This window comes from Hevea brasiliensis, chromosome 6 (genome assembly GCF_030052815.1).
Source record: "Hevea brasiliensis isolate MT/VB/25A 57/8 chromosome 6, ASM3005281v1, whole genome shotgun sequence".
Lineage (NCBI taxonomy): Eukaryota > Viridiplantae > Streptophyta > Magnoliopsida > Malpighiales > Euphorbiaceae > Hevea > Hevea brasiliensis.
The window spans coordinates 442,159-469,310 of record NC_079498.1 but is presented as its reverse complement, the minus strand read 5'-3'; the positions used below and the strand labels follow the sequence as shown (position 1 = coordinate 469,310).

At 35.1% G+C, this 27,152-nt stretch overlaps 5 protein-coding genes across 6 annotated transcripts; 3 read left to right on the top strand and 2 right to left on the bottom strand.

Moving 5' to 3' along the window:
- The first annotated feature begins 1,287 nt into the window (after window positions 1-1,287).
- LOC110663135 (rho GTPase-activating protein 1) lies at window positions 1,288-7,034 on the top strand. The gene is made up of 5 exons (XM_021822380.2): window positions 1,288-2,322; window positions 3,623-3,743; window positions 3,939-4,058; window positions 5,664-5,894; window positions 6,151-7,034. Exons 1-5 carry the CDS (start codon window positions 1,871-1,873, stop codon window positions 6,748-6,750), a joined length of 1,524 nt encoding a protein of 507 aa, XP_021678072.2. The 5' UTR covers window positions 1,288-1,870; the 3' UTR covers window positions 6,751-7,034.
- A 1,485-nt stretch (window positions 7,035-8,519) lies between these two features.
- Window positions 8,520-9,950, top strand: LOC110663134 (protein FANTASTIC FOUR 3). The gene is made up of 2 exons (XM_021822379.2): window positions 8,520-9,044; window positions 9,138-9,950. Exons 1-2 carry the CDS (start codon window positions 8,906-8,908, stop codon window positions 9,746-9,748), a joined length of 750 nt encoding a protein of 249 aa, XP_021678071.2. The 5' UTR covers window positions 8,520-8,905; the 3' UTR covers window positions 9,749-9,950.
- A 1,934-nt stretch (window positions 9,951-11,884) lies between these two features.
- On the bottom strand, window positions 11,885-21,526 carry LOC110663133 (N-carbamoylputrescine amidase). The gene is given in 9 exon segments (XM_058148105.1): window positions 11,885-12,238; window positions 12,337-12,433; window positions 13,010-13,176; window positions 13,417-13,450; window positions 13,558-13,607; window positions 13,681-13,829; window positions 14,298-14,389; window positions 20,895-20,943; window positions 21,281-21,526. Coding segments are annotated over 9 exon segments (906 nt in total). The 5' UTR covers window positions 21,373-21,526; the 3' UTR covers window positions 11,885-12,062.
- Window positions 21,527-22,435: 909 nt separating this feature from the next.
- On the top strand, window positions 22,436-25,519 carry LOC110663131 (WD-40 repeat-containing protein MSI1). Of its 2 annotated transcripts, none has more exons than XM_021822368.2 (6): window positions 22,436-22,977; window positions 23,069-23,395; window positions 23,567-23,719; window positions 24,516-24,640; window positions 24,804-24,899; window positions 25,009-25,519. In XM_021822368.2, the coding sequence occupies exons 1-6, from the start codon at window positions 22,633-22,635 to the stop codon at window positions 25,235-25,237; spliced, it is 1,275 nt and encodes a 424-aa protein (XP_021678060.1). In that variant the 5' UTR covers window positions 22,436-22,632; the 3' UTR covers window positions 25,238-25,519. The 2 variants fall into 2 exon arrangements, 1 of the variants encoding a protein (XP_021678060.1); XR_009149335.1 differs by having other exon boundaries at window positions 22,473-22,977; window positions 24,719-24,899; window positions 25,009-25,154.
- A 313-nt stretch (window positions 25,520-25,832) lies between these two features.
- LOC110663132 (uncharacterized) lies at window positions 25,833-27,026 on the bottom strand. Its single transcript, XM_021822370.2, has one exon. It carries the CDS (start codon window positions 26,695-26,697, stop codon window positions 26,014-26,016), a length of 684 nt encoding a protein of 227 aa, XP_021678062.2. The 5' UTR covers window positions 26,698-27,026; the 3' UTR covers window positions 25,833-26,013.
- Between the last annotated feature and the right edge of the window lie 126 nt (window positions 27,027-27,152).

Genomic DNA, 27,152 nt, shown 5'->3' with positions numbered 1-27,152 from the left:
AATTAAATTAAATTATGAAAATTGAATTATATATTTTAGAAATCGAACTGAATCGAAATAGATGAAAAATAGAATCGAACCGAATCATTCTATTTCGATTCGGTTCTGTTCAAACTGATTGGTTTTGATTATTGATTATTTTTTATTGTAGACTTGATTTTCAAGTTATTTGATATAATTTTAACTTTGATTTGAACCTAATAACCATTAATCAATGAAATTAAACAACATATATAATTAAATATAATTTATAAATTCCTCATAAAAATAAATCAATTCAAAAATCGATTTAATTCGATTTGAATATATAAAATTACTATTTAGTTTGGTTTAGTTTTATCAATTTTTTTCTTCAAAATTAAATCGAATCAAAATAATTGAAATTTTATAATATAAAATCGAATCGAATCGAATCGAAATTAAATAACTGAAATTTTTATAATATAAAATCAAACCGAATATATTAAATTTTAAAACTAAACCAATTAAATCGAATTAATTCGATTCGATTTAATTTTTCAATTTGAACCAAAATCTATTCATCCTTACAAATATCATCATTTTTTTTTTATCGATTGGTGCATGAGGGAGAGGAAATCGAACCAGGAATGTGACCCAGGTTCATTGTGCCCTTGCCCCGGACCAAAGCTGGCGGGCATCATCAGTCTTAGCTAATCTTGTGATGCCATGAAGGTCACAATTGATTTAAAAACAATAAAATTACTTTAGTTGTGGCATTAAAGCAAAAGAAAGAGAGAATAAATATGATTATGATTTATGCACAAATTACGAGTGTTATAATCATATAGATTAAGAATTTTAGCTTTCTCTACTTTTTGTCTCATGCGTCAATGTTAAATGATTTTTGTGCCAAACACGCCATTCATTACATGATTTCGTTCTGCCTATATCATAGAAGAGAATTTTTCCTTTGATAATAATTAATGTACTACACAGTAAATTAGACTGCTCCTTGCTTGCTTGATAATATAGAAATGAAATTAAATGGATAATAAGCAAAAGTGTGCATAAATAAATAAATAAATAGAACTATCAACTTAAGAATTTTTCGATCCAAAATTTTCCATAGAGTAATATGAACTAGATTAACCTAAAGCTAAATGAATAAATGAAGAAGATTACAATTAAAAATTTATAACAGATATTCATCTTTCAAACAATAAATACATATAAAAGAGAGAGAGAGAGAGAGAGAGAGATAGGGATAGTGAAGTTTGATATTGTATTTAATGGTGAAAACCATACCAGATATTAGTTACATCCATGGCAGGCGTGTCCCTACACCACACTAATGGCTAATAGGCTAATTTTTATCTTCTCAGAAACCCCAATAAAAGCATAAGCTTAGCTGCTGGAGATTTCTCAGTCTTTGGTTGAAAGTGAAAGAGGAAACAGATTTTAATAACCCATATAACAAACACTTGTACATGAAGCTGAAGCTCTCCACTATTATCATTAATTGCTCCTAACAACACCTAATCACCCTTTTGGCCTCTTCTTCTAACTTCTAATCCACTGGTGTTCTATATTATGATATTTGCCCCTCCATTTATTTCCCACCAAATCCTCTTTCTTTCTCTCTCCTTCAACTTCAAGCCTTAGAAAAAAGAGAGAAAATAATTAAAGAAACAATGGGAATCAGTCAGGGACTTAATGATTCTCACGTCCCACAAAACCCATTTCTTGAATCCAACTCTACCTTTTCAAATCTCTCAACGACTGCAGCAACAGCAAATCTTGTTTTGTTTTCTTGAAGCAAAAATACCCATAAAATAAAGAAAAGAAATCATTTTTTTTCTTGGGTTTTTGTTTTTAATATTGCAAGAAAACGCCCTTTTCATTGCCAGCCATGACCGAGGTCCTTCACTCCCCTTCCCATTTCCCTTCTTCGCCAAGCACCACTCTTGTTTCTAATTCTTGTTCTTGCGCCCCTGACGCAAGTTCCTTATCCTGCGCATCCCCCAGGCAATTTCCCTCAATACAAAGTAATGGTGGTGGTGGTGGTGATGCTCAGGAGGAGGAGGGTTCTCCCGTGACTTTGTGTGACCCAGATGAGGACTTTGTGAAGGCCAGAGAGAAGAAACAGAGGGAGCAGCTTTCTTTGTTGGCTCTGGTCGTCACCCTTTTTAGGAAATCTTTGGTGGCTTGCAAGAGTGATAGAAGGGAGCTTTGTGCCATGGAGATCGGTTGGCCAACCAATGTTCGCCATGTGGCTCATGTTACCTTCGACAGGTTCAATGGTTTCCTGGGCTTGCCAGTGGAGTTCGAGCCTGAAGTGCCTAGGAGGGCTCCCAGTGCTAGGTACAATATGCCTTTTTTTTTTAATATATATATTATGAAATGTGAATGTTGTTGCTCTTCCCCTCCCTAAGGTTTTTACACTTGTTTGCACTGTTAATTTGCCTATTTTTATTCGTCAATTATTAGATGGGATGTTCAATCCGCTTATGCAAATGCAATTCTTGAAATCATATTGTGAACTTAATCTCTTTGCTTGAATTTTACATTATTTGAAAGATATTAGTTGTTTTCTATATATATTGATGCTATTTCTCAATCTCTTGTCTGTTCCAATTTGAGAAAATAAGGTAGATCTTGACAGAGGAACTGCACAGTGTGGGTCTAATATTAAAGATGGCAATGTTAAGTAATCATGGTTTGAACCAGTTTTTTTATCGACTGTTTTGGAGTATACAGCCATATTCAAAACATAACGATGAAGCAATTTATGAGGGAAAAAGAAGGTATAGAAGTTCATGGATCTGTTTGATACGGTCTGTAAGGGGCTTTGGAACTGATTTCTATATGTATAATAATTTGGAATTCAGATTTGGGTACTTGGTGAGACTTTGCAAATGGTTTTCACATTTTAACTTAAATGTTTCATAGCCCATTTGGATAGAAGGACACGACTCCAACTCCAATGAATGCACAATTTTACAAAACTTGCTTTTGTCTAACTATAATTGAAACATTTTTTATGTTAATAGAAGATGCAATTGCAGCTAAAAGACAAAATGATAAAGCCACCAGATCACAGAACATTAATTTATAAATTTTAAATCCCTATGGAGTCTTCTTTGGATTATATTTGTTGAAACTATCTGAACTTATTTTGTTTATAAATTTAGTTTCTTTTTAATTTAGTTTTAGTGCTAGAAGGTTGCCAATTAACAAGAAATAAAAAGATGTTGGTTATTCACGATTTGGTTCTTCGAATAACCTCTCTCTATTTTTCTTTGTTGTATGCACTGGTTTCTTAAGTGTGGTGATGGTATGTCTTCTTTCAAATCCCTTGTTTTATAGGTTTATAGCACATGCATGTTACTTTTTAATATTTGGACTCCTTGGAAATGAAGAATGTGAATAATTCCAAATATGGTCAGCATCATGACATCACTTCATAGAATTTGTTAAGCATATCTATGTCAAAAAATACCAATGGCACTTGCAAACAGCTTCTTACAACATTTAACTCGTTCTATGTGCTTCTGAAAGCTTCTAGTATTGGTTTCTACACGTTTCTTTTTACAGCACCTTACATTATGACAAACCATCATTCTTGCCACTTGCTTCATAACATAAACCTTTCATTATGCAGTGCAACTGTCTTTGGAGTTTCGACAGAATCCATGCAGTTGTCTTTTGACTCCAGAGGGAACAGTGTACCAATGATACTCTTGTTAATGCAAAGACACTTGTATGCTCAGGGAGGCTTGCAGGTGCATTTCCTTGATATTTTCTCTGTTAGCATCAATGGGCTTGCCACAAAGAGTAGGGAATTGTGGAAAAAGAAAAGGAAAAGCTTTTGGCAAAAATTGTGTGATTTATGTGAAGATGCTTGCTTTATTTATAGTTGGAGTTTAGTTTGATTTGATTTGGGTGTTCATACTCAAATTGTTAATTACTGCATTCAGGCTGAAGGTATTTTCAGAATTAATGCAGAAAATAGTCAGGAGGAGTATGTGAGGGATCAATTGAATAGAGGAGTTGTACCGGAAGGCATTGATGTACACTGTTTGGCAGGACTTATCAAGGTATCCGCAGCACAATTTAATTTAATTTCATTTCTCTTTTAAATGCATTCTGCTTTTGACATATTTGGTCTTTGCGTGGAGCTGCTCATTCATCCAATATGAGTTGAAATGGTTGCTGAGTGGTGATAGAACTAGAAGTTACATCAAGCCAGGGAATGTATCACTTGTAATTGTAATGGTTAATCAATCAGGGAAGGATTGTTAAGAGTGGGAAAGGAGGAACATGGGGAGTATTGAAAGAAAGACCACCATATTGATCACCCATGTGATGCACCTGTCGAGCTATATGCTTGTTAGAATTGAACTAATCCAAATGAAAATTTATGTTAAAAAAGTGGGGTGAGGAGTTTGGAAATCTGAATGCATGGAAGAAGATTTTTTTCTTATTAGTGTTTATGTTATAAAATCAACCTAATTTTTATTATGAACTTCATAATCATGTAAAACTGTAATGTTTTGATGACTATATTGATAATATGTTGGTTGCTGGATACAACTCATGCCTCTGAGAGGAAAACATGGCCAAGATTATCAGTAATAACTAATGTGTGTGGTATCAATCAGGCTGAATCAGGTTATGCAATTCTGCACACAACACCATAAAATTATCGATTGTTATGGGTTATAATTTCTGTTTTAACCTGGCTTAGGTACATTTTAACTGGGACATTATTGTTTTTGCTGCCTTATTAAGCAAGACGTTAAAAAAGATGTGTCATTGTTAAAAGCTTTGTGTTCGTCTTACAAAATTATTCTCTGTTGAACCATTTCAATAAGATTAGATCTGTGCTTCATTATTAAGTGTTGCAATGTAGATTCATTACAAGTACAACTCTGGCTTTTGCGGTTGATCTCTATTGTTCCTCCATCACCATGATTAACTTTTTGCCACCACAACTGCAGTAGCCATACATCCCTTCGCTATTTTTCTTGTGCATTACCAACCTCATTCCTACTAACGGTGCCATGCCATCACTATCACTCAAGGCTGCAAACTTTGAGCCTGCCATTTTTCAATATCCTTGTCCTCTCATCTGACAGCCTCTTCAACACTGCCCTCACATAGCCGCAATACCTCCACTAAACCAATCCTATTATTGCATCATTTCCTTAATGCCACAACTAGACGAATACAGTCAATATCACCAATAATTATGAATGGTCTGGCCATAATATTGAGACCTTACAGTAGAAATTAAAATGGTAACTTGTTTATTTAGTTTGCATAACAGGACTGTTCTACTCTGAATTTTTGGCCCCGTGTTACTTTTTCTCATTTGGACTAACTGGAAAACGAGTATTAAGCATGCCATATATAAAATGATAATACTACTCTCTTAAGTGGCATTTTTCTTGAATTACATTATTACATGTGTTAATTTTTCTAGCTTTGATTTTATAGTTAATCTTGTTTGATGTGATATTTTGATATCATCGTTTTGTTTTCAAAATTTCATCTTTCTTTTCATGGTTTTAGTATTATCGTATGTGCATTTGGGTGGGTACCGTCAAAGAGTGGGTGCTTATTTTGTCACAACATTGATTCCTTCACATTATTTTGTGTCGAATATTCATTTATTACCTGTAGTATGATTATTTCTCTAGGCTTGGTTTAGAGAGCTCCCAACTGGAGTTCTGGATTCTCTATCGCCTGAGCAAGTCATGCAATGCCAAACAGAAGAAGATTGTGCTGAGCTTGCAAGGCATCTGCCCCCTACAGAAGCTGCCCTACTGGATTGGGCTGTCAATCTGATGGCCGATGTTGTCCAGCAAGAACATGTAAACAAGATGAATGCACGCAACATAGCCATGGTTTTTGCACCAAACATGACTCAGGTGAGTCTCTAGCTCTCTATGGTTGGTTTCCATGCTTTTCTTAAGATTGGGGCTTTATGTGGTACTTTTGGACTATGTGCTAAAATGCCATGTACAAAAGCAAGACTGACCCATGAGAATTTAACTGAAAATGATTTTTTTCTTCTTCTTTATTATGATATATATATTCTAGATCACTGGAATTTTATTATGGCTATAGAAGTTGCAGATCTGGTGAGTGGTCAGTGCTGACAGAAAAGTCTTGATATTGTTTCAGATGGCAGATCCTTTGACTGCCCTAATGTATGCGGTTCAAGTGATGAACTTTCTTAAAACACTTATCTTAAGGACACTGCGAGAAAGAGAAGATTCTGTGGTGGAGCCAACTCCTATTTCACGTCTTGAGCCATTTGATGAGAATGGTCATCAGAGCTCTTCACAGTCCTGTGTGGAAGCTACTACAAAAGACAATGAAAAGACAGCACAAACCTTCACTGCTGACGAACCTGTTGTGGAAAGTTCCTGCAACTACAGTCAAAAGGATGTCATAACTGATGGAGAAAATTGCAGTTGTACTATCTCTTCTGAGAAGTTAATTGCCAAAGGATATCAATCTTGCGATGCTGCTGGTCAGGTCAATACATTTATCAATGAATCTGATGCTGGCATTGTCAATGGTCTAAAGGTTTGTATTCATGCGAGACCTGGGAAAAGCAAGGTTGGTCAATCAAGCAGTTCAAATCTCAGAAAGATTCCTGGTAAGATAAATAGGCAGCATTCTATACTTCGTGTGACAATGCCTGTTGAGAAGACGGCGGGACTTGGCAACTTAAGCTGTTTAGATTCGAGGATGGAACTTATTGAAGCTTGGCGATGAAAAGGATCGCAGTTGTTGGACCCCAACTGATCCTACAAAAGGTGGCTGTCCGATTTGGAAGTTGTGAGTGTTCGTGAATTGTTCATGTATGTTTTCTGGGTGTTGACTGGTCCATAGTATTCAGCTAACATCTACGACTTGAAAATTATAACTACTTTGATTAACAATGAAATCAATGTTCTGGAGCTATGGAAATTCGTTTGTTAACTAGTCATCAACGCTTATCATTGTCATGTAGAGTTGCTTGATGGGTTTCTTTTTATATAGATGAGAATCAAACCGCAGTCCTAACTCTTCTATATCAATGCTACAGCAAGAGCCAATATGTTACAATGGCATTCATGTCTATTGGTTGATAACAGATTTTAATTTTTGGGCGGTGCTTGTCGTGATGAACCCTGACCTATTGCTTGTAGGGATGGCAAGGGTCAGGTATTTTCGATTACTCAATCGAATTAAATTATATTGAGATGGATTTGAATGGTATACGATTAGATTTTAGATAGGTTTATATTTAAAAAACAATACTCTTAGATTTTATATATTGGATATCAATTATCTACACTTGATTATATAAATAATTAATTAAGTATAATATATATATATATATTTATAATAGTATTTATAAGTTTTATATATTATATTTTAAATAACTAAAATATAAATGCTTTATAGAAATATTAGTTTTTTAAAATATAAATTATTAATAAAAATATATATTTTATGTAAATTATTAATTAAAATATATAAAATTAAACAGACTTGGATGTTATTCTAGTAAGGAATTGGGTATTGAAAATAATAATAGAGTTGGGATGAGGTGATTTTGGAGTTGCATGGGACCAGCATATATAGATTTTAGATGCTGTAGTGCTGCCCAAAGCCAGTAAAATGTTGTGGCAAAAGAAAGTCACACGACTTTGGCTTTCTATGGTTAGAAGAACAGGAGCTACTTTCTTTCATCATTTGCTGTTAGATAAGTTATCTGAAAATGGAGGACATCAGCCAATCATTTTCTGAGAAAGCAGTGGACATTTGAAGAATATTCCAAGATATAATCTATCTATTTAATCTGATCCAAATATCCAATTTATCATATAACACCAGTTTAGTGATTTAGTGATGCCAAGACGAAGTGACCAACACTTGAAATCTTGTGGTGAAGGACAACATAACGTATTCTCCTAGAAATGATTGGAGGTGGAAGTTAGCCTCATGATACTACCAAGGCAAAGCCATTCCCTAGAGGTGTTTATGGTCTGATTTGAAATTGAAATCAAATCAATTCAGTTTGGAATTAAAATCGATTAAATTTGGATTTATCAAAATCAAACTTGAATAGGATTAGATTTTTCCCTTCTAACTGTTAGATTTAGTTAAAACTGAATTGAATTGAACCAAAACCGCATCAAGATCAACTTCAATATCCTTGAACTTTGAAACAGAAACCAGCCCTTGACCACTTCTAACAAATCCTGCCTTCCCTAGTCCCTAGCTTGCATTAGCAACCCTGATTACATCTAAGCAATAATATCCAGGGAGCACAAATTATGTTTTAATAATCATAGGTTGTTTGTTGGATAAATTTGCTCTTGGAATTAGTTGGAAACAAGGTGCTTAGAAAGTGATTAAGATGCTAGGCGTTTGCAGGTTCAATTAGTCTAAGCAATCACATCAGCCTAATCTGGACAGCAGAATAGCACTATCAGATAACAACATACTGTGATGGGAATTTGCTAAAAATTGCTTTGTTTAATAAACATAACAAAAGACACTGGTCCCTCTTATCCCAATCTACTCCTCCAGGCTTCATCTTACCATTGGTGGTATAGCATCACAACCATCGAATACGCTTAAAGATGAAGAAAGCTCAATACAGTTGCAAGTTTTTTATTGTTTGATGCAGCTTTTGCCACCTAATCCAATAATGTTCTATGCAACTCAGGCCACCACAGCCTACCATCGCAAGAGGAAAGAGAATAGGGGGGAAAAATCCACCAAACTAGTTCCCCCAGTTAATAGCATCATCTATTGATTTTTTCTACTCATGCCAATCTCGTGCTTATTTCTCTCCCTTTATCAGCCAAACCTCTATCTTTATTTCTTTTTCTTTTCTGTAAAGCCTCTTGAAGGAAGGATACTGAAGAACTAAGCCATGGCTACCTGTGGAAGCCTTCAGCACATCTTCGAAAATCCATTACAAGAAACACCTACAATTCTTGAATCCCTTCCTTCTTGGAAGCAAATCAAGCCTGTAAAACCCATCGAGCAATCGTCGTTCAATGACATATTCGGTAAGGTTCATTTCAAAGAAAATTCTGATTCATCTTCATTATCACCTTCTTTTCCTGTATCGTCCTTCTCTTCTCCTTCCTCATCTTTTATAGATTTAATCCCACACGCACCAACTTTGAACCTCGACAAGAATGATAGTTTAGGCAATGAATATGAGAGCAAGAAGAGCTCGTCACTGGACTACTTTTCAAACACACCAACGAATCACCTATACACAGGTGGTCACAAGAATGGTGACAGCTTTTCACCAAGGAACTATGAGAGCTTGCAACTATGCACAGAGGGGCTTGGTTTTGAAAGCTTTGATGACGTTGAGTACTTGAAGAATGATATAAACGAAGATTGGCAATACCATGAGGAGAAAGCAAGCATTACAAGGCATTCAACACCGGAGAATCTAAGTGGAGAAATACGGCGGTCCAAGCAGAGTGGCAGAGCATTCCCTCCGCCGATTTCATGTATAGGCAAGAGTGGAAAACCTTGGGTTTCCTTTAAGTCTTATAGGCATGATGGCAGGTTTGTGCTTAAGCAAGTAAGGATTCCCAGCCAAGAGGTTTTACATGCATATAGAGAAGATGGCCGATTAAAGCTGCAGTTTGTTCAGCAAAGTGACGAAATTCTTGAAGATGATGATGAGGTAGGGGGAGAAGAAAACTACACAGAAAATGACGAGCAAGAAGAAAATGAAGAAACAGGCAAATGATGAGGACGATGACGGGTTAAAAGAACAGTGTGTGCAGCAGACATAAAGTCAAGGACAATTGTCATAGATAGGTAGGAATATTTTTCGCTCGACTACTAGAAAGATCTCCCTTCTCTTTTTCTTCCACAGTTGCAAATAAGTTAAGAGGAAAAAATGAAAATATCTTTGACTATCTAAACATAATTTCTTATCCTTTTCTTTTTCTTTCTTTTTCTCTCTTTTTCTCTCACCCCCTCTTTCCTTTCTTCTTCCTTTCTTTATGTTTTGCATCTGAGCATCAAGCATCTGTTCGAAAGAAGGAACGAGCACAATAATTGGATTTGACAATTAAGATTGCAAAGCATCACTGAGTATATTCTACAGCTGGATTTCATATATATAATGATTTATATACACTAAATCAATTCAGATGCTGCATGCTGTAAATTTTAACTTTGCCTAAAATTCGAATGAAAAAAAGGAGGAAAAAAAAAAAAACTAGGTTTATGGGTATCTACATCTGCATCAATCATTATATCAACTACTTTTATAGGGGGACAACGTCATGTACTGTCCAATCCCAATGTAAAATTCTAGTTAATTAGGTCAATCACACTTGTACCATATCGTTGGGTGACCAGTATTTTAAAATAAACAGTAACTTGCTGTACATAATGGTCCCATAATGCAGAAACAGAAGCACTTGATATTCGTATGAAGAAGGAAGGAAATGCAATGAAATGGTCTAGATAAAGAAACAACTGGAACCTCCAAATTACCTATACATCACAATGCACTAAAGACATTATGGAAGTAGAAAAAGCATTCAACAATGACATTCACTTTAAGGACTTCCAGATACCTTCTACGGGTAGCTGGAATGAAACAGATTAGGACCCAAGATCACCCTTAAGGATTCTGATAATGGTATGACAAACCAAAACTACACCTTTTACTTGAGGCATGTGATACTACCGTGTGCGGGAGCACATGTGCACACACTTGTTTTCATTTTAATTTATCTTTTAATGGACGTGATCAATACATCCTGAATATGGAAGCAGGCTTTGAGAATGAAAATTGTGGATTTTATTCAGTGAAACTCCTGGAACCCTCACATGAATACACGCTTGAGCTAACACATAAATCAGGGTGTAAAATGGCTTGTTAAAGTTGGGTAATAATTGCCCTGGACAAAGGGAAAAATAAAGCACATCAAATAGGGCAATCTTAAATCCCAAACATTTCGGGCCCTAGATACAATTAATTCTGATCCAGAATAGATTCTTGTAGTAATCTTTTTCAACATGAATGACCTTGAAAGAGAACAAAGTATCCTAGAAACCTGTAAGACTGCAGTTATTCCATGGACAATAAACAGAAAGATCCCTTCCCCTGGACACATGGCAAGACATAGATCCCAAATCTAAAAATAGCTTAAAATTTGTTTCTATCTGGCCCAAAAGCTATATGGACTGTACAGAAACATGCATGTCACAAATAAAGCAAATCTAAATCAATGGCTCTGATACTTCAGAATGGCTCTACCAATCCTTGAGCAAGACTGCCAGGAAGGGGGTATTTATCTTCCAGCAGGTATACATCACTAAAGCTTCTCCAGTGCACTATCTACAATTATGCATGCAATCTTTACATCCTAACACGTGGTTGCAGGCTATCAGTATACTGTTATTTGTGAGGCAAATGGAACAGAACCATTGATAACAAGCAGCAAACATGACCTATGAGATTATGTATGCACCCATCCCCAAGTAAATCTTGGTAGCCCCCTTCCTCTTTAGAATTCAAAAAGTATCCAAAAAAAAAAAAGAGCAAGGAAATCCACAAAACAAACCAATATAAATGTCCTACGCTTGCAAACATATTTCTGGGATGCCAATTTAATGAAATTAATATGATGAAGAGGACAAAAAGTAAGGATGCCAAACTTTTGGGACCACATGTTATCACTTAGCATTACCATCCAAAATTATGCAATGTATTGACATAGGCAATCTTGCAAGTTTGAATCCTCCAATAGATAGTGGTGGACCAAAGTATTACAGTACGCGACAGTTATGGCATTACTTTTTAAATTGAGAATTAAGGCCAAAAAATAAAGCCAGTGAATATATGGGGAAAAAGGGAAAAGAAAAAGGCTAGGAACTGTGCTTCATAAACCATAAAACTGGCCTGAGGTTCAAATTTATTGTGCCCAAATAAATGTTCTTTGATCATCCTTCAAACATATCATGGTTGGAAAAGTGTTTTATGAAGTTAACTGGTTACCTCTACAACAAAGTATTATTGTGAGTTCGTAATAAGCAGCATAAAATCACAGTGAGGGTTTACTGCCATCTAATGTCAAAAGAACCTTATACAAATCTGGACGTCGATCTCGGAATAGCCCCCAACTATGTCTCTTGGATTTGATTTTGTCTAGATCAAACTTAGCAACAAGAACAGCTTCCTCTTTGTCATTAGCAACTGCAACAATTTCCCCAGTTGGTCCTGTACATCAAATTATTTAAGTTCAATATATTCATCACCTTTACATGTCCATTTACTCAGTAACAGCAGAATTTTTATTTTTAGTTTTTTAAAGATACCTGCTATGAATGAGTTCCCATAAAATGTGATCTTGCTATCTCCATGCTCTGTCTGGATTATTTCCTTTCCAATGCGGTTTGAAGCTACTAGAGGTACCTGAATTTGTGAAGGCATACATTAATCCCCATTCCATGGAAATCCACGACAAGACATTAGACATCAAAATGGAAATGTTGCATTGCATACAGAAGACATTCACAATTGATGACATGCCTGTTTACCACTACAAACACACTTCATCATCACTATGGGAACTTTCTTCATTTAAAAGCGAATATTGTTCATGAACATCATTCATACATATATCACCAGTTTAAGTTTACTTTTCCTATTAAGATCCCTCTTCCTTTAACGGGATGGAAAGCAAGGAAGAGTTAACATCAACAATTTTTAAATTGTAACTAACAGTAATAATCTTTTTACTTGACTTTCTACTACAAAGAAAGGATATACTAGACAAAAAATTTTGTTTTGAGGCACAGCAGACCTGTCCAAGTACTGTTTAACGACCAGACAGGATTTTGTTGAATAAGGTGGACTATGAAACATTAAAAACAAGCTCTTAAAAGGCAAGAAAAAAATGATAATCAGGATAGAAAAACTAAGTTGGGAGCAATGTGATCAACACCAAAATTAAAACAGAATCACCAATCTAACAGTATGCTTTCTTACAACATTAGCCCTAGCATGCCCCTGCATCACTAGCTTCCAGTGATCACAAGAATCAAGTCCTTCATCTTGAGGTTCTGAACCAATAGCAGTAGGGTAAAATAAAATTTCTGCACCTTGCAGAACCATAGCTCTGGCTGCCTCTGGAAACCACTAATCCCAGCATATCGCTGACATAAAGTCAGGGAAAAAAAGGTGCTGCATCAGTTACCAGCATATTCAAGACTAACTTGTTTTAAGTAAATGATAAAAATAGCATCATCCTCTGGATACAGTAAATTATGTGATATTGACTACAGTAAAAGCACGGCCAACAAATTAAATGATTAGACACTATCACACTAACATAGCTAAAAGCAGAAGAAAAAGAGGCCCCTTAAGGGGGGGGAGGGTATGAGCAATCTTCTTACCAACTCCAATTTTTGCAAACTTAGTTTGGAAAACCTGTTTTCAAAATGGCATCTGTAAAAAACCTTTTTGATATAAATCAACTCCAAATAAAATAGGATTCAGAAACTACAAATTTTATATTGAGACATCTACAAACCAACCTTGAAGCCAGTGTCACCGGGATTAAAGTAGAACTTTTCCTGGTAACCTGAAGTCAAAGGAAAATTGCTGTAAAGAAACTGCTATTCTTCAGGTTCTGAAACATTCACCTTACTACATTCCTGGTCCATCTGGAATATGAGACTTCCTATAGAGCCCAAGGTCAGTCCCATCAGCATCAATTATGGCTATGGAATTGTAATGGGCGTTATTTGCCTCTTCAAAGAAGCTGACTGGTATAACCACACCCAATTCTTTTGCAAGTTTTTGCATCCTGCGCGTTAGACGCATAAGAATAGATAGAGGTGAAGGCTTAAGCTTCTGTACTTTTAATAGGATAATCAGCCTGGAATTAATAGTAAAACAAAAAAGAAAGCTTGCAAGAAAATCCAGAAGCTGGAGATGGAAGTTGGGTCGTGTGGGTTAGGTTATAGGCTGCTTTGAGTTTGGCTTATTCTTGGTCAAACCTTAACCAATTGCTTTCAGGTCTGTCTCAAGGGTCATTTAACAAGTCAATAATTGGGAATTTATTTTGGACAATTTGGGTTATTTTCCATTTTATTTTGTCATTTTTTTCATTTTTTTCCAGTTATTTTTCAATTTTCTTAGAATTAAATTATTTCAGGCCATATATGTTACTTGGGTCAATACTCACTCGACTCTAAAATTTTCAGACCAAGCCTGAGTCACTTCAGATTTTATGTTAAGGTAGCAGAATCTAATGAAGCTCTGCTACTTTTACCTGAAAATTGTAGGATGGCCCTCGTAAGGCTTAGCTCGCTGAAAGAAATCCTCTCTTTGTGCTTGACAGAAGTAATATCCCTCAAATAGTTCCTGAACATGAAATTCACAAGGTTGAAAGCTAACACAGAATAAAAATTGCATATTTCAGAAATACATTTGACAGAAAGGTAGTGCCAAATGCCAATCACACCCTCACATTACCTCTAGTTTTATGATTATCAGTAAGACAATACAATCACACAATGGCATGCTCAAGGAAGGAAAAGGATGTCCTCCCTTTCCCTCTCCTTTCAGGTTGGATGGAGCTACTTCATTGTCAATTTCAATTTTCAAATTGGTTTTCAAAAATGGAACATTAAGAGTGTTTTCTGTCATGTTATTAAATGGCAGCAGCATTTGCAGAAATCTCTTTATATCTAGAGAAGCAATATAAAGCTGGGCACTCAAGTCATCGAGTCAGTATATTTTAGCATAACATGCATTTTTACCACTATCAGTAAGATTATATCATGTATCAGTGTACATCTAAGGGAGCCAAGTGGTCTTGCGCCTCTCCGTTTATCTTTTCTTTCATGTACTAGGTAGCGGTGGAGATCTTTTGCCTCCACCATGTCTGAGCTACATGCAGTAGTAAGAGTCTGGATCGTGTCTCAGTTCCAGAGTAGCTGATCATCCTCTTGGGCCAACTACTATCATCTCTATGGTTAGCTATTTCCTAGCCAAGCCCTACTTTTGCAGATTCCTTCTTTGCTCCACAGTTTATAGTGTGACAACACACTTGCAAATGAATGGATATTCAAACCTCGATTCCTTCCCCCTAGAATACAGCAAACGTCCTCAAATTTGTCAAGTAGGTTCTTTCCATGTTTTTATTCACACGACAAGTAATCATCTTCCTTCTGGCCCAATCAATGCACTGCCACAGAGACTGGTTTTTCTTCCTGTAGTTGCAACCTATGAAGCACGAAAACGGCACTGAGTCACGTTTCCCAGTGTCGGAAACGTTTCCAACGAGGAAACGAACTGACACGGCTGGGAAACGTTTCCGGGCCGTTTCCGAAAATATTAGAAATCGGAAAAGCGTTTCCGTTTCCGTTGCCGGAAACGCGTTTCTTTAAAGAAAATTAAAAAAAAAAAAAGAAAGAAAAATGGATAGGTTAAAATCGATTACTTCACAACATTCACCAACAGAAAAGGAAGAAGAAGAAAAAGAAAAAGAAAAAGAAAGGGAGTACCTTCAACGGCAGTCGGCAGCGTCGCAGATCGCAGTTCGCAGCGCGGGTAAGAATCGCAACACCTTTCTCTTCTTTTCTCTCTGATCTGCCATATTCACTCTTTGATATGCTCTCTCCATCCTTATCAACAGAAGAAGAAGAAGAAGAAGAAGCAGCCGAAGGGAGAACGTCGACAGGTAAGTGGCCTTTCCTATTTTCTTTTTCTTCCCGATTGTGAATGAGAATAATTAGGTTTATATTGGGGTTTTATTAATTTATTATTATTTAATTTATTATTTTCCTTATTATTAATTTATTATTTTCCTTTTCTAATTTCTTTGTGAAATAATTTTATTAAGCAACTTTTATTAATTAATTATAATTTTATTCTATTAATTAATCATAAATTTATCATATTTAATATCAAATTTTTTTCTCTAAATGTATATTCCATAATTAGATTTTTCTCAAACTAAATTTGAGGAGTTATCATAAATATTTTTTTTTTAAAAAAGATAAAAAAAATTTTTCCCAAATTCATTAAAAATTTTCAAGATTTGCCATATTTTTACAATCAACATTTTGAAGGAAATTAAGGACAAATGTAAATATATTTTTAAAGTTATTTTTAAAATTATAAAATTTCAAGTTTAAATTCTAATTAATGATAAATAAAAAAAATTCCAACATTCAAAATTTGTATTTTATATTAATATATTTTATATTTTTGTAATAATTTATATATAATGTGTTTAATATAATTTGTTTTAATGTATCGTTATATTATATATTAAAATTTTTCATAATATAGTCAATTTATTCAATTCTATTATTTAATTCTTTAATCTTTTAATATATAATTTGCATTGTGCTTTAATCTTTAGTATATAATTTGTTTAAATAATTTGTAAATTGTATAAAATTGCATTTTCTTTTTGTCATTTTGATAGGACAATATTTGAATGGATTCTTCGAACTCAAATTCTACCCAAGCAAATAGCACTAGTGCCACTTCTTCAAAAACTAGGGAGGAAGAATTTAATCCTTTGTGGAGATATGTAACTAAACTAGAGAAAACTGGAGAAGGAGGGGGTAATTGTAAATGGATATGCAATTTTTGTGGACAAGAAAAGCAAGGGACTTATACTAGAGTGAGTGCTCATTTATTGAAAATCACTGGAAAAGGGATTGGTGTGTGTAAAAAAGTGATGAATGATAGTATTTCTAAAATGAGAAAACAGGAGGATGAGGCAACAAACAAAATTACCAATTCACAATCTAGGCGAGTTTCTTTGCCTATTAGTATAACTTCTATTCCTTCATTAAATATAACTGAACCAAGTATTTTAGCAGCTTTGAAGAAAAGAAGAGTTAATGATTCTCCTCTTGGTAGAGCTTTTGACTTGCAAATTAGAGCTCAATTAGATGCAGAGATTGCTAGAATGTTCTACACTGGGGGTCTACCTTTTAATTTTGCTAGAAATCCTTATTATGTGAGTTCTTATTCTTTTGCTGCTAATCATGTTTTGGGTGGTTATGTGCCGCCTGGTTATAACAAATTGAGAACCACATTACTTCAGCAAGAAAAAGCAAATGTAGAGAGGTTGCTTGAACCAATTAAAAGCACTTGGTTAGAAAAGGGTGTTAGTATTGTAAGTGATGGATGGAGTGATCCCCAGAGGAGGCCTTTGATTAATTTTATAGTTGTTTCTGAGTCTAGCCCCATGTTTATCAAATCTGTAGATTGTTCTGGTGAAGTGAAAGATAAGCAATTTATTGCTAATTTGCTAAAAGAAGTAATTGATGAGGTGGGTCATCAAAAAGTGGTACAAGTCATTACTGATAATGCTTCAAATTGTAAAGGTGCTGGAGAAATCATTGAAGGAATGTTTCCACATATTTATTGGACTTTTGTGTTGTGCACACTCTTAATCTTGCTTTGAAGAATATATGTGCAGCAAAAAATTTGGAAACTAATCAAGAAACTTATAATGTATGTCACTGGATCACTGAAATCCATGGGGATGCTTTGCAAATCAAGAATTTTATAATGAATCATTCCATGAGGCTTGCAATTTATAATCGGTTTAGCCCTTTGAAATTGCTTTGATTCTCGACACTCGTTTTGCTTCTATTGTTGTGATGCTTAAAAGATTTAAACTTATTAGGCGTGCTTTAGAAGCAATGGTTATGAGTGATCAATGGGCACAATACCGAGAAGATGACCAAGGCAAAGCTAGATTTGTTCGTGATAAAGTGGTAGATGAGGATTGGTGGGAAAAGGTTGATTACATCATTGCTTTTACTGGGCCCATTTATGACATGATCAGAGTTTGTGACACAGACAAACCATGCCTTCATTTGGTTTATGAGTTGTGGGATTCTATGATTGAAAAGGTGAAGCAAGTTATTTTTTATCATGAAGGAAAGCAAGCAGATGGGTTTTCTCCTTTTTATTATGTGGTTCATCGAATTCTTGTTGATCGTTGGGCAAAGAGCAACACTCCCCTTCATTGTTTAGCCCATTCATTAAATCCAAGGTAAATTTCTAACTTACATACTCATCTTCTTGTTATAATTTTTTTTATTATTTTCTGAATTTATTTTCTTATTTTTGAAGATTTTATAGTGAAAAATGGCTTCAAGAGGGAAAAGGTAGAGTGCCTCCTCATATGGATGGAGAAGTATCAACTGAGAGAATTAAATGCTTTAGGAGGATTTTTTCTAATGAAAATGAGCGAATTAGAGCAAATGATGAATTTGCAAATTTTTCTTTGAAAAGTGGACCTTTTGCTGATCCTGATTCTATTGGAAGTATGTATGTTACAGATCCTAGGAAATAGTGGGCATGTTTTGGTTCTAATGCACCTTTACTTCAAATGTTGGCTTTTAAAGTGCTTGGCCAACCTACTTCCTCCTCTTGTTGTGAAAGAAATTGGAGTATTTATTCTTTCATTCATTCATGCAGAAGGAATAAATTAACTCCAAAACGTGTAGAGGATTTGATTTTTATCCATAATAATCTTCGTCTTCTGTCGAGAAACTCCTCCCAGTATTATGGTGAGAAGACAAAATTGTGGGATGTTGGTGGTAATCAATTTGGGAGTATGGAAGATGTGGTAGTTCTTGAATTTGCCAACCTTTCATTGGATGAACCAGAGTTAGAGTCTGTTTTGTTTGATGAAAATGCAACTACAAGCATGGAGAAGGAGAAGGAGAATGAGAAAGACAGTGAAGTTGAGGAAATGTCATAAATTTCATTATCTTTTCTTTTTTAACATTTGAATGTGTTGTAGTTAATATTTATTTCTTATAAGTATGAAATTTCTAAATATGTATTTTTATGGTTGAATTTAAATGTTGATTTGAACTTTATTTATTATTGAACATCTTTCATGATATATATATATATATATATATATATTTATTTATTTATTTATTTATAAATATACCCCTATATTTTTTATATTTAAACGTTTCCCCCACGTTTCCGTTTCCTATGTTTTTTAAAATGCCATTTCCCCGTGTCCGTTTCCGTGTTTCCCCGTGTCCGCGTTTCTGTTTCCGTGCTACATAGGTTGCAACAACTACTCCATACCCTAATCAATCATTGATAATAAGTTTATTTGATACATTTTTCAAAGTTCAAACCCATATTTAGCATAAAATGCTAACATGATTCCTCACCCAAATCAAAGCGCAAACCCCCCCCCCCCCCCCCCCTCACATGTAAACCTCAAAGTGCATATTGCATGCTGTGACTTCAAATTTGATTTGCAATTTCCAAATATAAAATGAGGAAAGCATGTTTCATTTAGCACAAAGCACACTAGAATCACAACAAAAGCATCCATTACAGTACAACTCATAATTTTCATAAATCCTCCCCCAAGAAATTTTCTATTTGGAATGTCTATTATAGATTGCCACTATTTCTCAACTCACAACACTGAACACTTGTGGCACATACACTAACTTACAGCATAAAACTTTACCAATCCCCAAGGACTTTCTATGTGGAATATTCATCACAACACACATAACAAATTTTTTTGTGGAATGTAAATTTTGATAAGTCTTCAAAATAAACATGTGTCTCATCCTTTGGCTATAAATCATAAGTGAGCTTTTAGCTTAGAGTATTCTATTACCAGATTTGCAAGTTACTAGCATTTACACAATGGAATTTAATATCTTGAATATCCGCACATCATTCTAGGATGGCATTCCGCATATATATAATTCTTAATTGATTGCTAAGAATCCATCCCTTTCAAAATACTTCCACTTTTTAGTGGAGTAGGAGTTCCATATTCTTGTTTCCATTTTGAGCCATATAGATCTGCTCCAGGCAACACTGAATTAGCTCAAACTATTTGAACAAAATGCATCATTATTACACAAACAGCTGCAGATCATTTATTCTCTAAAAAATGGTCACCAAGAAGTGAGACTTCCATATCTCACCTCACATCACCATCCTACTCCGCCACCGACCCCCACCCCCTCTCTCCCAAGCCAAAAGAACCAAAAAGTCTCATGTATATGTTTAATGCACACAAGATCAAAAGAGGGACAGGAAATATTCATGAAGAAAATTCAAGTAATTAATCTAGTGATACTAGCTCAGCAGTATACACATAAAACTGACCAACTTAACATTAGCAATAAGCCTATAGGTAACTGTTAGAGAAATGGGGAGAAAACCTTGAAAAAAGAATTATTTGATTAAAAGATATATTTCTACTATATATGAACTCTAATTCATATAAGATCTCACCATTCATTTATTTTTATCCCTAAACTTATAAATATTAATACAGCACTATAATAAAACAAAACTTTTACATACAAAATAGTTGCAGATGACATTATTTTTCAAAAAGTCTTATTACTTATCAGAGTTCCACCACCATAATGACAAATCATAATTGCCACAGAAAACAACTTAAGTTTTGAGGAGGGAAAAAAGGCCATGTGCTTACCAATATAAATATCAAGTAACCAAGGCCAAAACTGTTGCAGTTTGGCATATGAATTCAAAAATATGAGGTTACAAATCTATGTGTCTTCAATGAAGGATGAACAATTCGAAGAGCTTTACTTTTCTTATTCATTGATACCAAGATAATAATGTCAGAAAGATTGCTTCTGCATCTATTATAATGAAGGAATCTAGAATTTTGTAAAAGGAATGAAGTATTCTGAAATTAGAGATAGCACGAATCTTCAAACATTGAACTTTAAAAAAAAAAAAAAAGTAAAAATAAACAAGGATATTGAAATCATTGTGTATTAGCATTCAGCATGAGCAACCAAATTAAATTGTTTCATACACAAAACTTTTATGAGTTGTGCCCATAGCTTTAATAAGCACATACCTGAATGAGAATAATGTTTGCACCTTTCCTATGAGCAGTTCTAACCAGCCTGCAGAGTAGTGGCTGGTTAGGATTACAAAGTTCAATAACACCAACGAAATAAAAAAGTCATGAGACCTATAAAAGGGTTTACACTACAATGAAAACAATTTCCTCTGGCCTACAAAAACTAAACAAGAGAACCCTCTAAAATGGAATCATAGCAAATGATAAAAGTTAAAGAAAAACGTAATCTTTCCAAGAACTCAGTGATTAACTGTTGCAATCAATCAAAAAAATGGAGGGCACATCATAAGGAGAAAAGCCAAAGCCAATCCACAAATTTATCATACACAGAACATAGCCATAAGATCACTGAAAGAAAACATGGGAAATGAAAAGTTTACCTTTCAGCAGTAGCGACATTAGTGGAGACATCATCTGTGCAAGCGAACTGCAGAGCTGAGACCACTACCTCCCTTGTTTTTCCCTTCTCCATTTGATGATTGATTACTTGAACACGCAGCTTTCTCTTCGGTTTCTTTTCCCTTTATCTTATTTCACAACCCGGTGGCGGTGGTTGAGTAAGCAAGGTAAGCAGCTAAAGCCCAGAGAAAAAAAAAAGGAAGGAAACGATCTGCCTTAAATGCCTAATTCCTACCTGCGTTAACTGTAAAAGCATATATATATATCTGAGCATTCAATTTAAATCATTGGAATTAAATTATTAGAATCTAATTATCATATGTTAAAAATTAAATTGAATAAAAATAAATATAAAATTAAATTGAATTAAATTGAATTGTTTTATCTCAATTGAGTTCCGTCCGAATCGATAATTTTAAGTTTTAATAAATTTTTTAATTTAAATTTAATTTTTAAGTTATTTAGTATGATTTTAACTTTAATTTAAATTTAATAATCATCGATCAATAAAATTAAATAATTTATATATATATATATATAATTACATTTAATTCATAAATTTTCTTTAAAAATAAATCAATTTAAAAATTAATAAAATAATTTTGTTCGATTTAATTTAATTAATTTTTTTTCTCTCTACAATCAAATTGAATAAAAACAACTAAAATTTTTAAAATATAAAATTAAATAAAATTAAAGTTATTCAGTTTGATTTATTCGATTCAAATCGAATAGTGCTTACTCTTAATGTTATAGCAAGTGAACTGAGACAGAACGTGTAAAATATTTCATTAATATATATATATATATATATATATATTCTAAACTTACCACTACATTCAACCCAATCTTTATTGATAAAAAAAATTGAAATTATTATATCTTCTATAAAGTTGACTTAGGCTTTACTGTTTGTATGGTTAGGGAAGATTAAAATAGGATTGATTGGCCACCGTCACAGTTTTAGTTGGCTTTTATTCGTAATCATTTATTTAAAAAAAAATAGTATGAATCAAATTGAAACTTATGATTCGAACCATTGATTTCGATTTAGGACCTCTAGAGAGGAGCGCCTTATAATCCAGTTCAGAATTGATCTGATTTATCAAACCATTGGCCCAAATCAATCTTAAATTTAATTCAAACCGATATCAGTCCCGTTCACGGCCGAACCGGCGCTGACCAGGCCTACCTAGCTGTAGTTGAGAAACATTGTAGTTTTGGCGGGAATAACTTAATCCCCAATTCTCACGGGAAACGAAACCCTAGCTAGCACTCTGTATAGAGAGAAAGAAGAGTTGAAGAGAGAGAGAGAACCAATCGAGGAAGGGCAATGGGAAAAGACGATGAGGAAATGAGGGGAGAGATAGAGGAGAGGCTCATAAACGAAGAATACAAAATATGGAAAAAGAACACTCCTTTTCTTTACGATCTGGTCATCACCCATGCCCTCGAGTGGCCCTCCCTTACCGTCGAGTGGTTACCAGACCGCGAGGAGCCTCCTGGTAAGGATTACTCCGTACAGAAGATGATTCTTGGCACCCACACCTCCGAGAACGAGCCCAACTACCTCATGCTTGCCCAGGTCCAGCTTCCCCTCGATGATGCCGAAAACGATGCCCGTCAATACGATGACGACCGCTCTGATTTTGGTGGCTTCGGAGCTGCCAACGGCAAGGTTTCTTTTTTTTTTTAATTTCAGTTTTTGAGAATTATTTAAGGTTATAAAAAATGAAAAGTGAAAGCTATAAAATTATTGTCTTTTGCAGGTCCAAATAATTCAGCAAATCAATCACGATGGAGAGGTTAACAGGGCTCGTTATATGCCTCAAAACCCTTTTATTATTGCCACCAAAACTGTTAGTGCTGAAGTTTATGTCTTTGACTACAGCAAACACCCATCTAAGCCCCCTCTTGATGGTGCTTGTACTCCTGATTTGAGATTGAGAGGCCACAGCACTGAAGGTTATGGTTTATCTTGGAGCAACTTTAAACAAGGTCACTTGCTTAGTGGTTCTGATGATGCTCAAATTTGCTTGTGGGACATCAATTGCACTCCTAAGAGCAAGTCCCTCGATGCTATGCAGATTTTTAAGGTACCCTTATTTTTCCACTTTCACTAGATTTTCTATGCAATGCTTCTTATTCACAATTGTGACAATAATAGGATAAAAAGCCATCTAATTTAATTGCTCATATTAACATGACTGTTTTGTTTTCATGCATGGTTTATAAATCATGATGAGGTTCAATTTATGCTAAACTAGGTTCATGAAGGTGTTGTAGAAGATGTTGCATGGCATCTGAGACATGAATACTTATTTGGCTCTGTTGGGGATGATCAATACCTGCTTATTTGGGATCTCCGAACTCCAGCAAACACAAAGCCTGTCCAATCAGTAGTTGCTCACCAGAGTGAGGTAAGCATCCAACAATTTTATGATTCTGTCATAAACTAATATACACAAAGGGTGAACAATTATTTCATGAATCTTGTTGTCTATTGTTGTGATAAGTTATCCACGTTTTATCCTTTCGATTTTCATCAAGTTCTGTGCTGTCAATCCTCCATTTGGATCAAATTCTATCTCCTTTTTGCTATTTTCCACAGAATGTGCGGTTCAGACGATGTGGTGAATCCATTTACTTGTTTATAAGTACCAGGACACTGGTCTTTTACACCCTTTGCATGTTTGTTACCTCAGCTGTTCTGTTACCTTTAATGATAAAACCAAGGAGAGCCTTGGTCCATACCTTTATTTTTTCATGCCCACCTGACCAGAAGGCTTATTGCAGTTTTCTCTCTCTGAACTATAATTATGTTAATTTGATTTTCCTGTATAGGTGTCTACTGCTTGGGCCACTTCTTCTCAAGAATACTAACATTTGATTGTCTGTTGGCTGGTGTGTTTCATGCAAAGTGATACACATAATCATGATTTCTTTTCATTTTCTCATCTTCTTATACCAGAAGACTGCATAGATATTGTACATGGCATGTTAAATATTAACGTGTATTTTTTGTATTCCTAGTTTCTTTGTAACCATAAGCTTTTGATACTTAGATTGCTGATAAGTAAATAATGTTATTTTAAATGTTATATTCTGTGCTATCTTTGATACATCAAGAGCATTAGATTCTTAAGTTGTACAATTATGTGTTGTTATTATTATTATCATTATTATTACTATTTATAATTCCTGATTTTGTCTTAGGTTAACTGCTTAGCTTTTAATCCTTTCAATGAATGGGTTGTTGCAACGGGATCCACTGACAAAACTGTCAAGTTATTTGATATACGGAAAATCAACACAGCGCTTCACACATTTGACTGTCACAAGTAAGTAATCTCTCTATACGGTGCATTTCTTCATTACTCTAGTCTTGTGGACTTCTCTAATCACAACATTGCATGCAGATGCATGTGTGCCAATAAGCATGTGAACAGAGTCCATATTTCAACTCAAAACTTGCAATTTTATATGATTTCTTATGTGCATCAGGGAGGAGGTTTTCCAAGTTGGTTGGAATCCAAAGAATGAAACTATCTTAGCTTCTTGTTGCCTTGGTAGAAGGCTTATGGTGTGGGATCTTAGCAGGTTTGTCCTTGAATAAACTTGTGAATAGTGTAGCTGAGCTTTGTAATTGAATGGTTAACCATCCCACCCCTCTTTTGTTTGTAAGTAATATTTGTCTTTTCTTTTGCAGGATTGATGAAGAACAGACACCAGAGGATGCTGAAGATGGCCCTCCAGAGTTGCTTTTTATTCATGGTGGCCACACAAGTAAAATATCAGATTTTTCATGGAATCCTTGTGAAGACTGGGTCATTGCAAGTGTGGCTGAAGATAACATCCTTCAGATATGGCAAATGGCAGAGAATATATACCATGACGAAGATGACATACCAGGAGATGAATCCACCAAAGGATGCTAGTGTATTTTCCAATTCTTTGGGAGCCTGGGGTGGTGGATAAATGTCAATTATAAAACAGGCACCTTGGGAATATTTTTTTTTTTAAACCCCTGTTTTTGAATCTGACATCCAATATTTTTGTTGGCTCCCTGGTTAGCGCATTGAAAGCCTATGTTTGAGCTGGAAGCATGGTGACCTATAGTATTTTTATATGTCGGACTTGGTTTTCTATTTGCATTCACATCCTGGAATTAATGGTATGCATTTACTATTTAGTGAAAACACGAGCATCTGTTATGATTATGATTTTAAACTTGTGAGAGTTGCTGCCGGAGACTTTGCCACTGGATTACATGATGGAGTTAAAGTTTCAAAAGTAGAAAGCATTGTTTAAAGTAAAATTTGTTCTGCTTTAGCAGAGAAATTTGATATAGCAGCAAACTTTAATGCTGCAACAAGTTTACAGACAGATCTCTTCATCTGAGCTGATGATTGTTTCATTTCATGATAGCATACAGACATAAAAACTGAAGCTTTATCATGGTATTGCCACATTTGTAAGACTAGTTTAAGCTATGTTGAAATTGAAATGTGGTAATACTGAAAATAAGGTTGGTTTATTTTTGAAGTTATGTATTTGAGTCCTATAATTTAAATTTACATCTTTAAATCATAAAATTGCTATCAAAATGTTGAAGTTAATTCCAATAATTTCAATTTGCAGCTGCCACATACAGAACACCTTTATTTAGGAGTAGAGACTTGTTCATTCCAATTCAAAGCTACAAGCATCCATCTCAAGCAAAAAGGAGATCCAGCTGGGACTTGTTTTCTTGATCAATCACATCAAGGAACAGGGGATCAACGGTCACATGACTGTCCACGTGAACCTTAAACTTGTGCTCCCACAGCACTACCTTAGCCGCTCCCTCAACATCCACCTTAGCATCCAGCACCATCTCTCGCTTAGCTACGTCACTGAAAAACTTGGAGGCATGGTGGGCCAGCTGGAGCCCATCGAGCCGAGCCTGGAGCCGGAGCAACTTACAAGACCTGGAAGGCTGAGAGCCGGCCTCCACCTGAGCAGATCCGAGGAGAGATCCGTCGTAGAAGATTGACATGGTGGTGGAGGAGTAATGAACTGGGGTGATGTTGGGGTTGGTGACGTGTACTGTGAGGAGTAGCTCGGCGTCGAGGACGGGGAGGTTAAGCTTGAAGGAAGTGAAGTCGATTGAGAACAAATGGAAGGTTGGATCTTTGGGCTTGGCGCTAAGGAGGGCTGTTACCGCCGTAGCCGATGCTGCTCCGATGAAAGCGGAAGTCCAGCTCCATTTGACCTTTTTGCCCATGAATTTAATTAGCAGGCATGCATGTATGTTCCTTCTTTGTAGTAGTGAAATTGTTATTTCCAGAGTTGCGGAGAAAAAGGTACCTTTGGCCTGATGAGTTGAAATGACGGAAATGAGGTCGCTGTGGAACATGGTCTACCAGTTAATTGGAGGAGATTTTGGTATTTTGACAAAACATAATTTTGGCACGTTTGATGGAAACCCCGCGTCACGTGGAGCGCTTGTCTGAAATCACGAAGGCCCATTTGGCGTAAAGGTTCTGGGCCAAAATAATTAAATTAATTTTTAATATTTTATAATTCATATATTAAAATTAACCTGGGTGTTCATTTGATGGACGCAGATCTTTTGCTTGATTCCTAAGGGTTGCCTGAAATCCCTGAAAATAATATGGGGAAAGTTGTCAAGACCGTGTGCCATCAGATTTCCTAGTTCCTACAGTGATATCTCTTTTTTTTTTTTTTTTTAAAGACTATATATGCTAATTGAATTGTTGAATTTGATGATGCCGTGCAGCAATATGATAGTTAATCATGTGATCTGATGCTAAATGTTTAGTTTGATGATGACTTTAACGACCCAAGTTC

Coding starts and splice junctions, on each gene's coding strand:
- LOC110663135 (XM_021822380.2), top strand. CDS start 1,871: ATGACCGAGGTCCTTCACTCCCCTTCCCATTTCCCTTCTTCGCCAAGC. Junction 2,323..3,622: donor AGGAGGGCTCCCAGTGCTAG/GTACAATATGCC, acceptor TTCATTATGCAG/TGCAACTGTCTTTGGAGTTT. Junction 3,744..3,938: donor ATGCTCAGGGAGGCTTGCAG/GTGCATTTCCTT, acceptor TACTGCATTCAG/GCTGAAGGTATTTTCAGAAT.
- LOC110663134 (XM_021822379.2), top strand. CDS start 8,906: ATGGCTACCTGTGGAAGCCTTCAGCACATCTTCGAAAATCCATTACAA. Junction 9,045..9,137: donor GTCGTTCAATGACATATTCG/GTAAGGTTCATT, acceptor CATCTTTTATAG/ATTTAATCCCACACGCACCA.
- LOC110663131 (XM_021822368.2), top strand. CDS start 22,633: ATGGGAAAAGACGATGAGGAAATGAGGGGAGAGATAGAGGAGAGGCTC. Junction 23,396..23,566: donor ATGCTATGCAGATTTTTAAG/GTACCCTTATTT, acceptor ATGCTAAACTAG/GTTCATGAAGGTGTTGTAGA. Junction 23,720..24,515: donor TAGTTGCTCACCAGAGTGAG/GTAAGCATCCAA, acceptor ATTTTGTCTTAG/GTTAACTGCTTAGCTTTTAA.
- LOC110663132 (XM_021822370.2), bottom strand. CDS start 26,697: ATGTTCCACAGCGACCTCATTTCCGTCATTTCAACTCATCAGGCCAAA.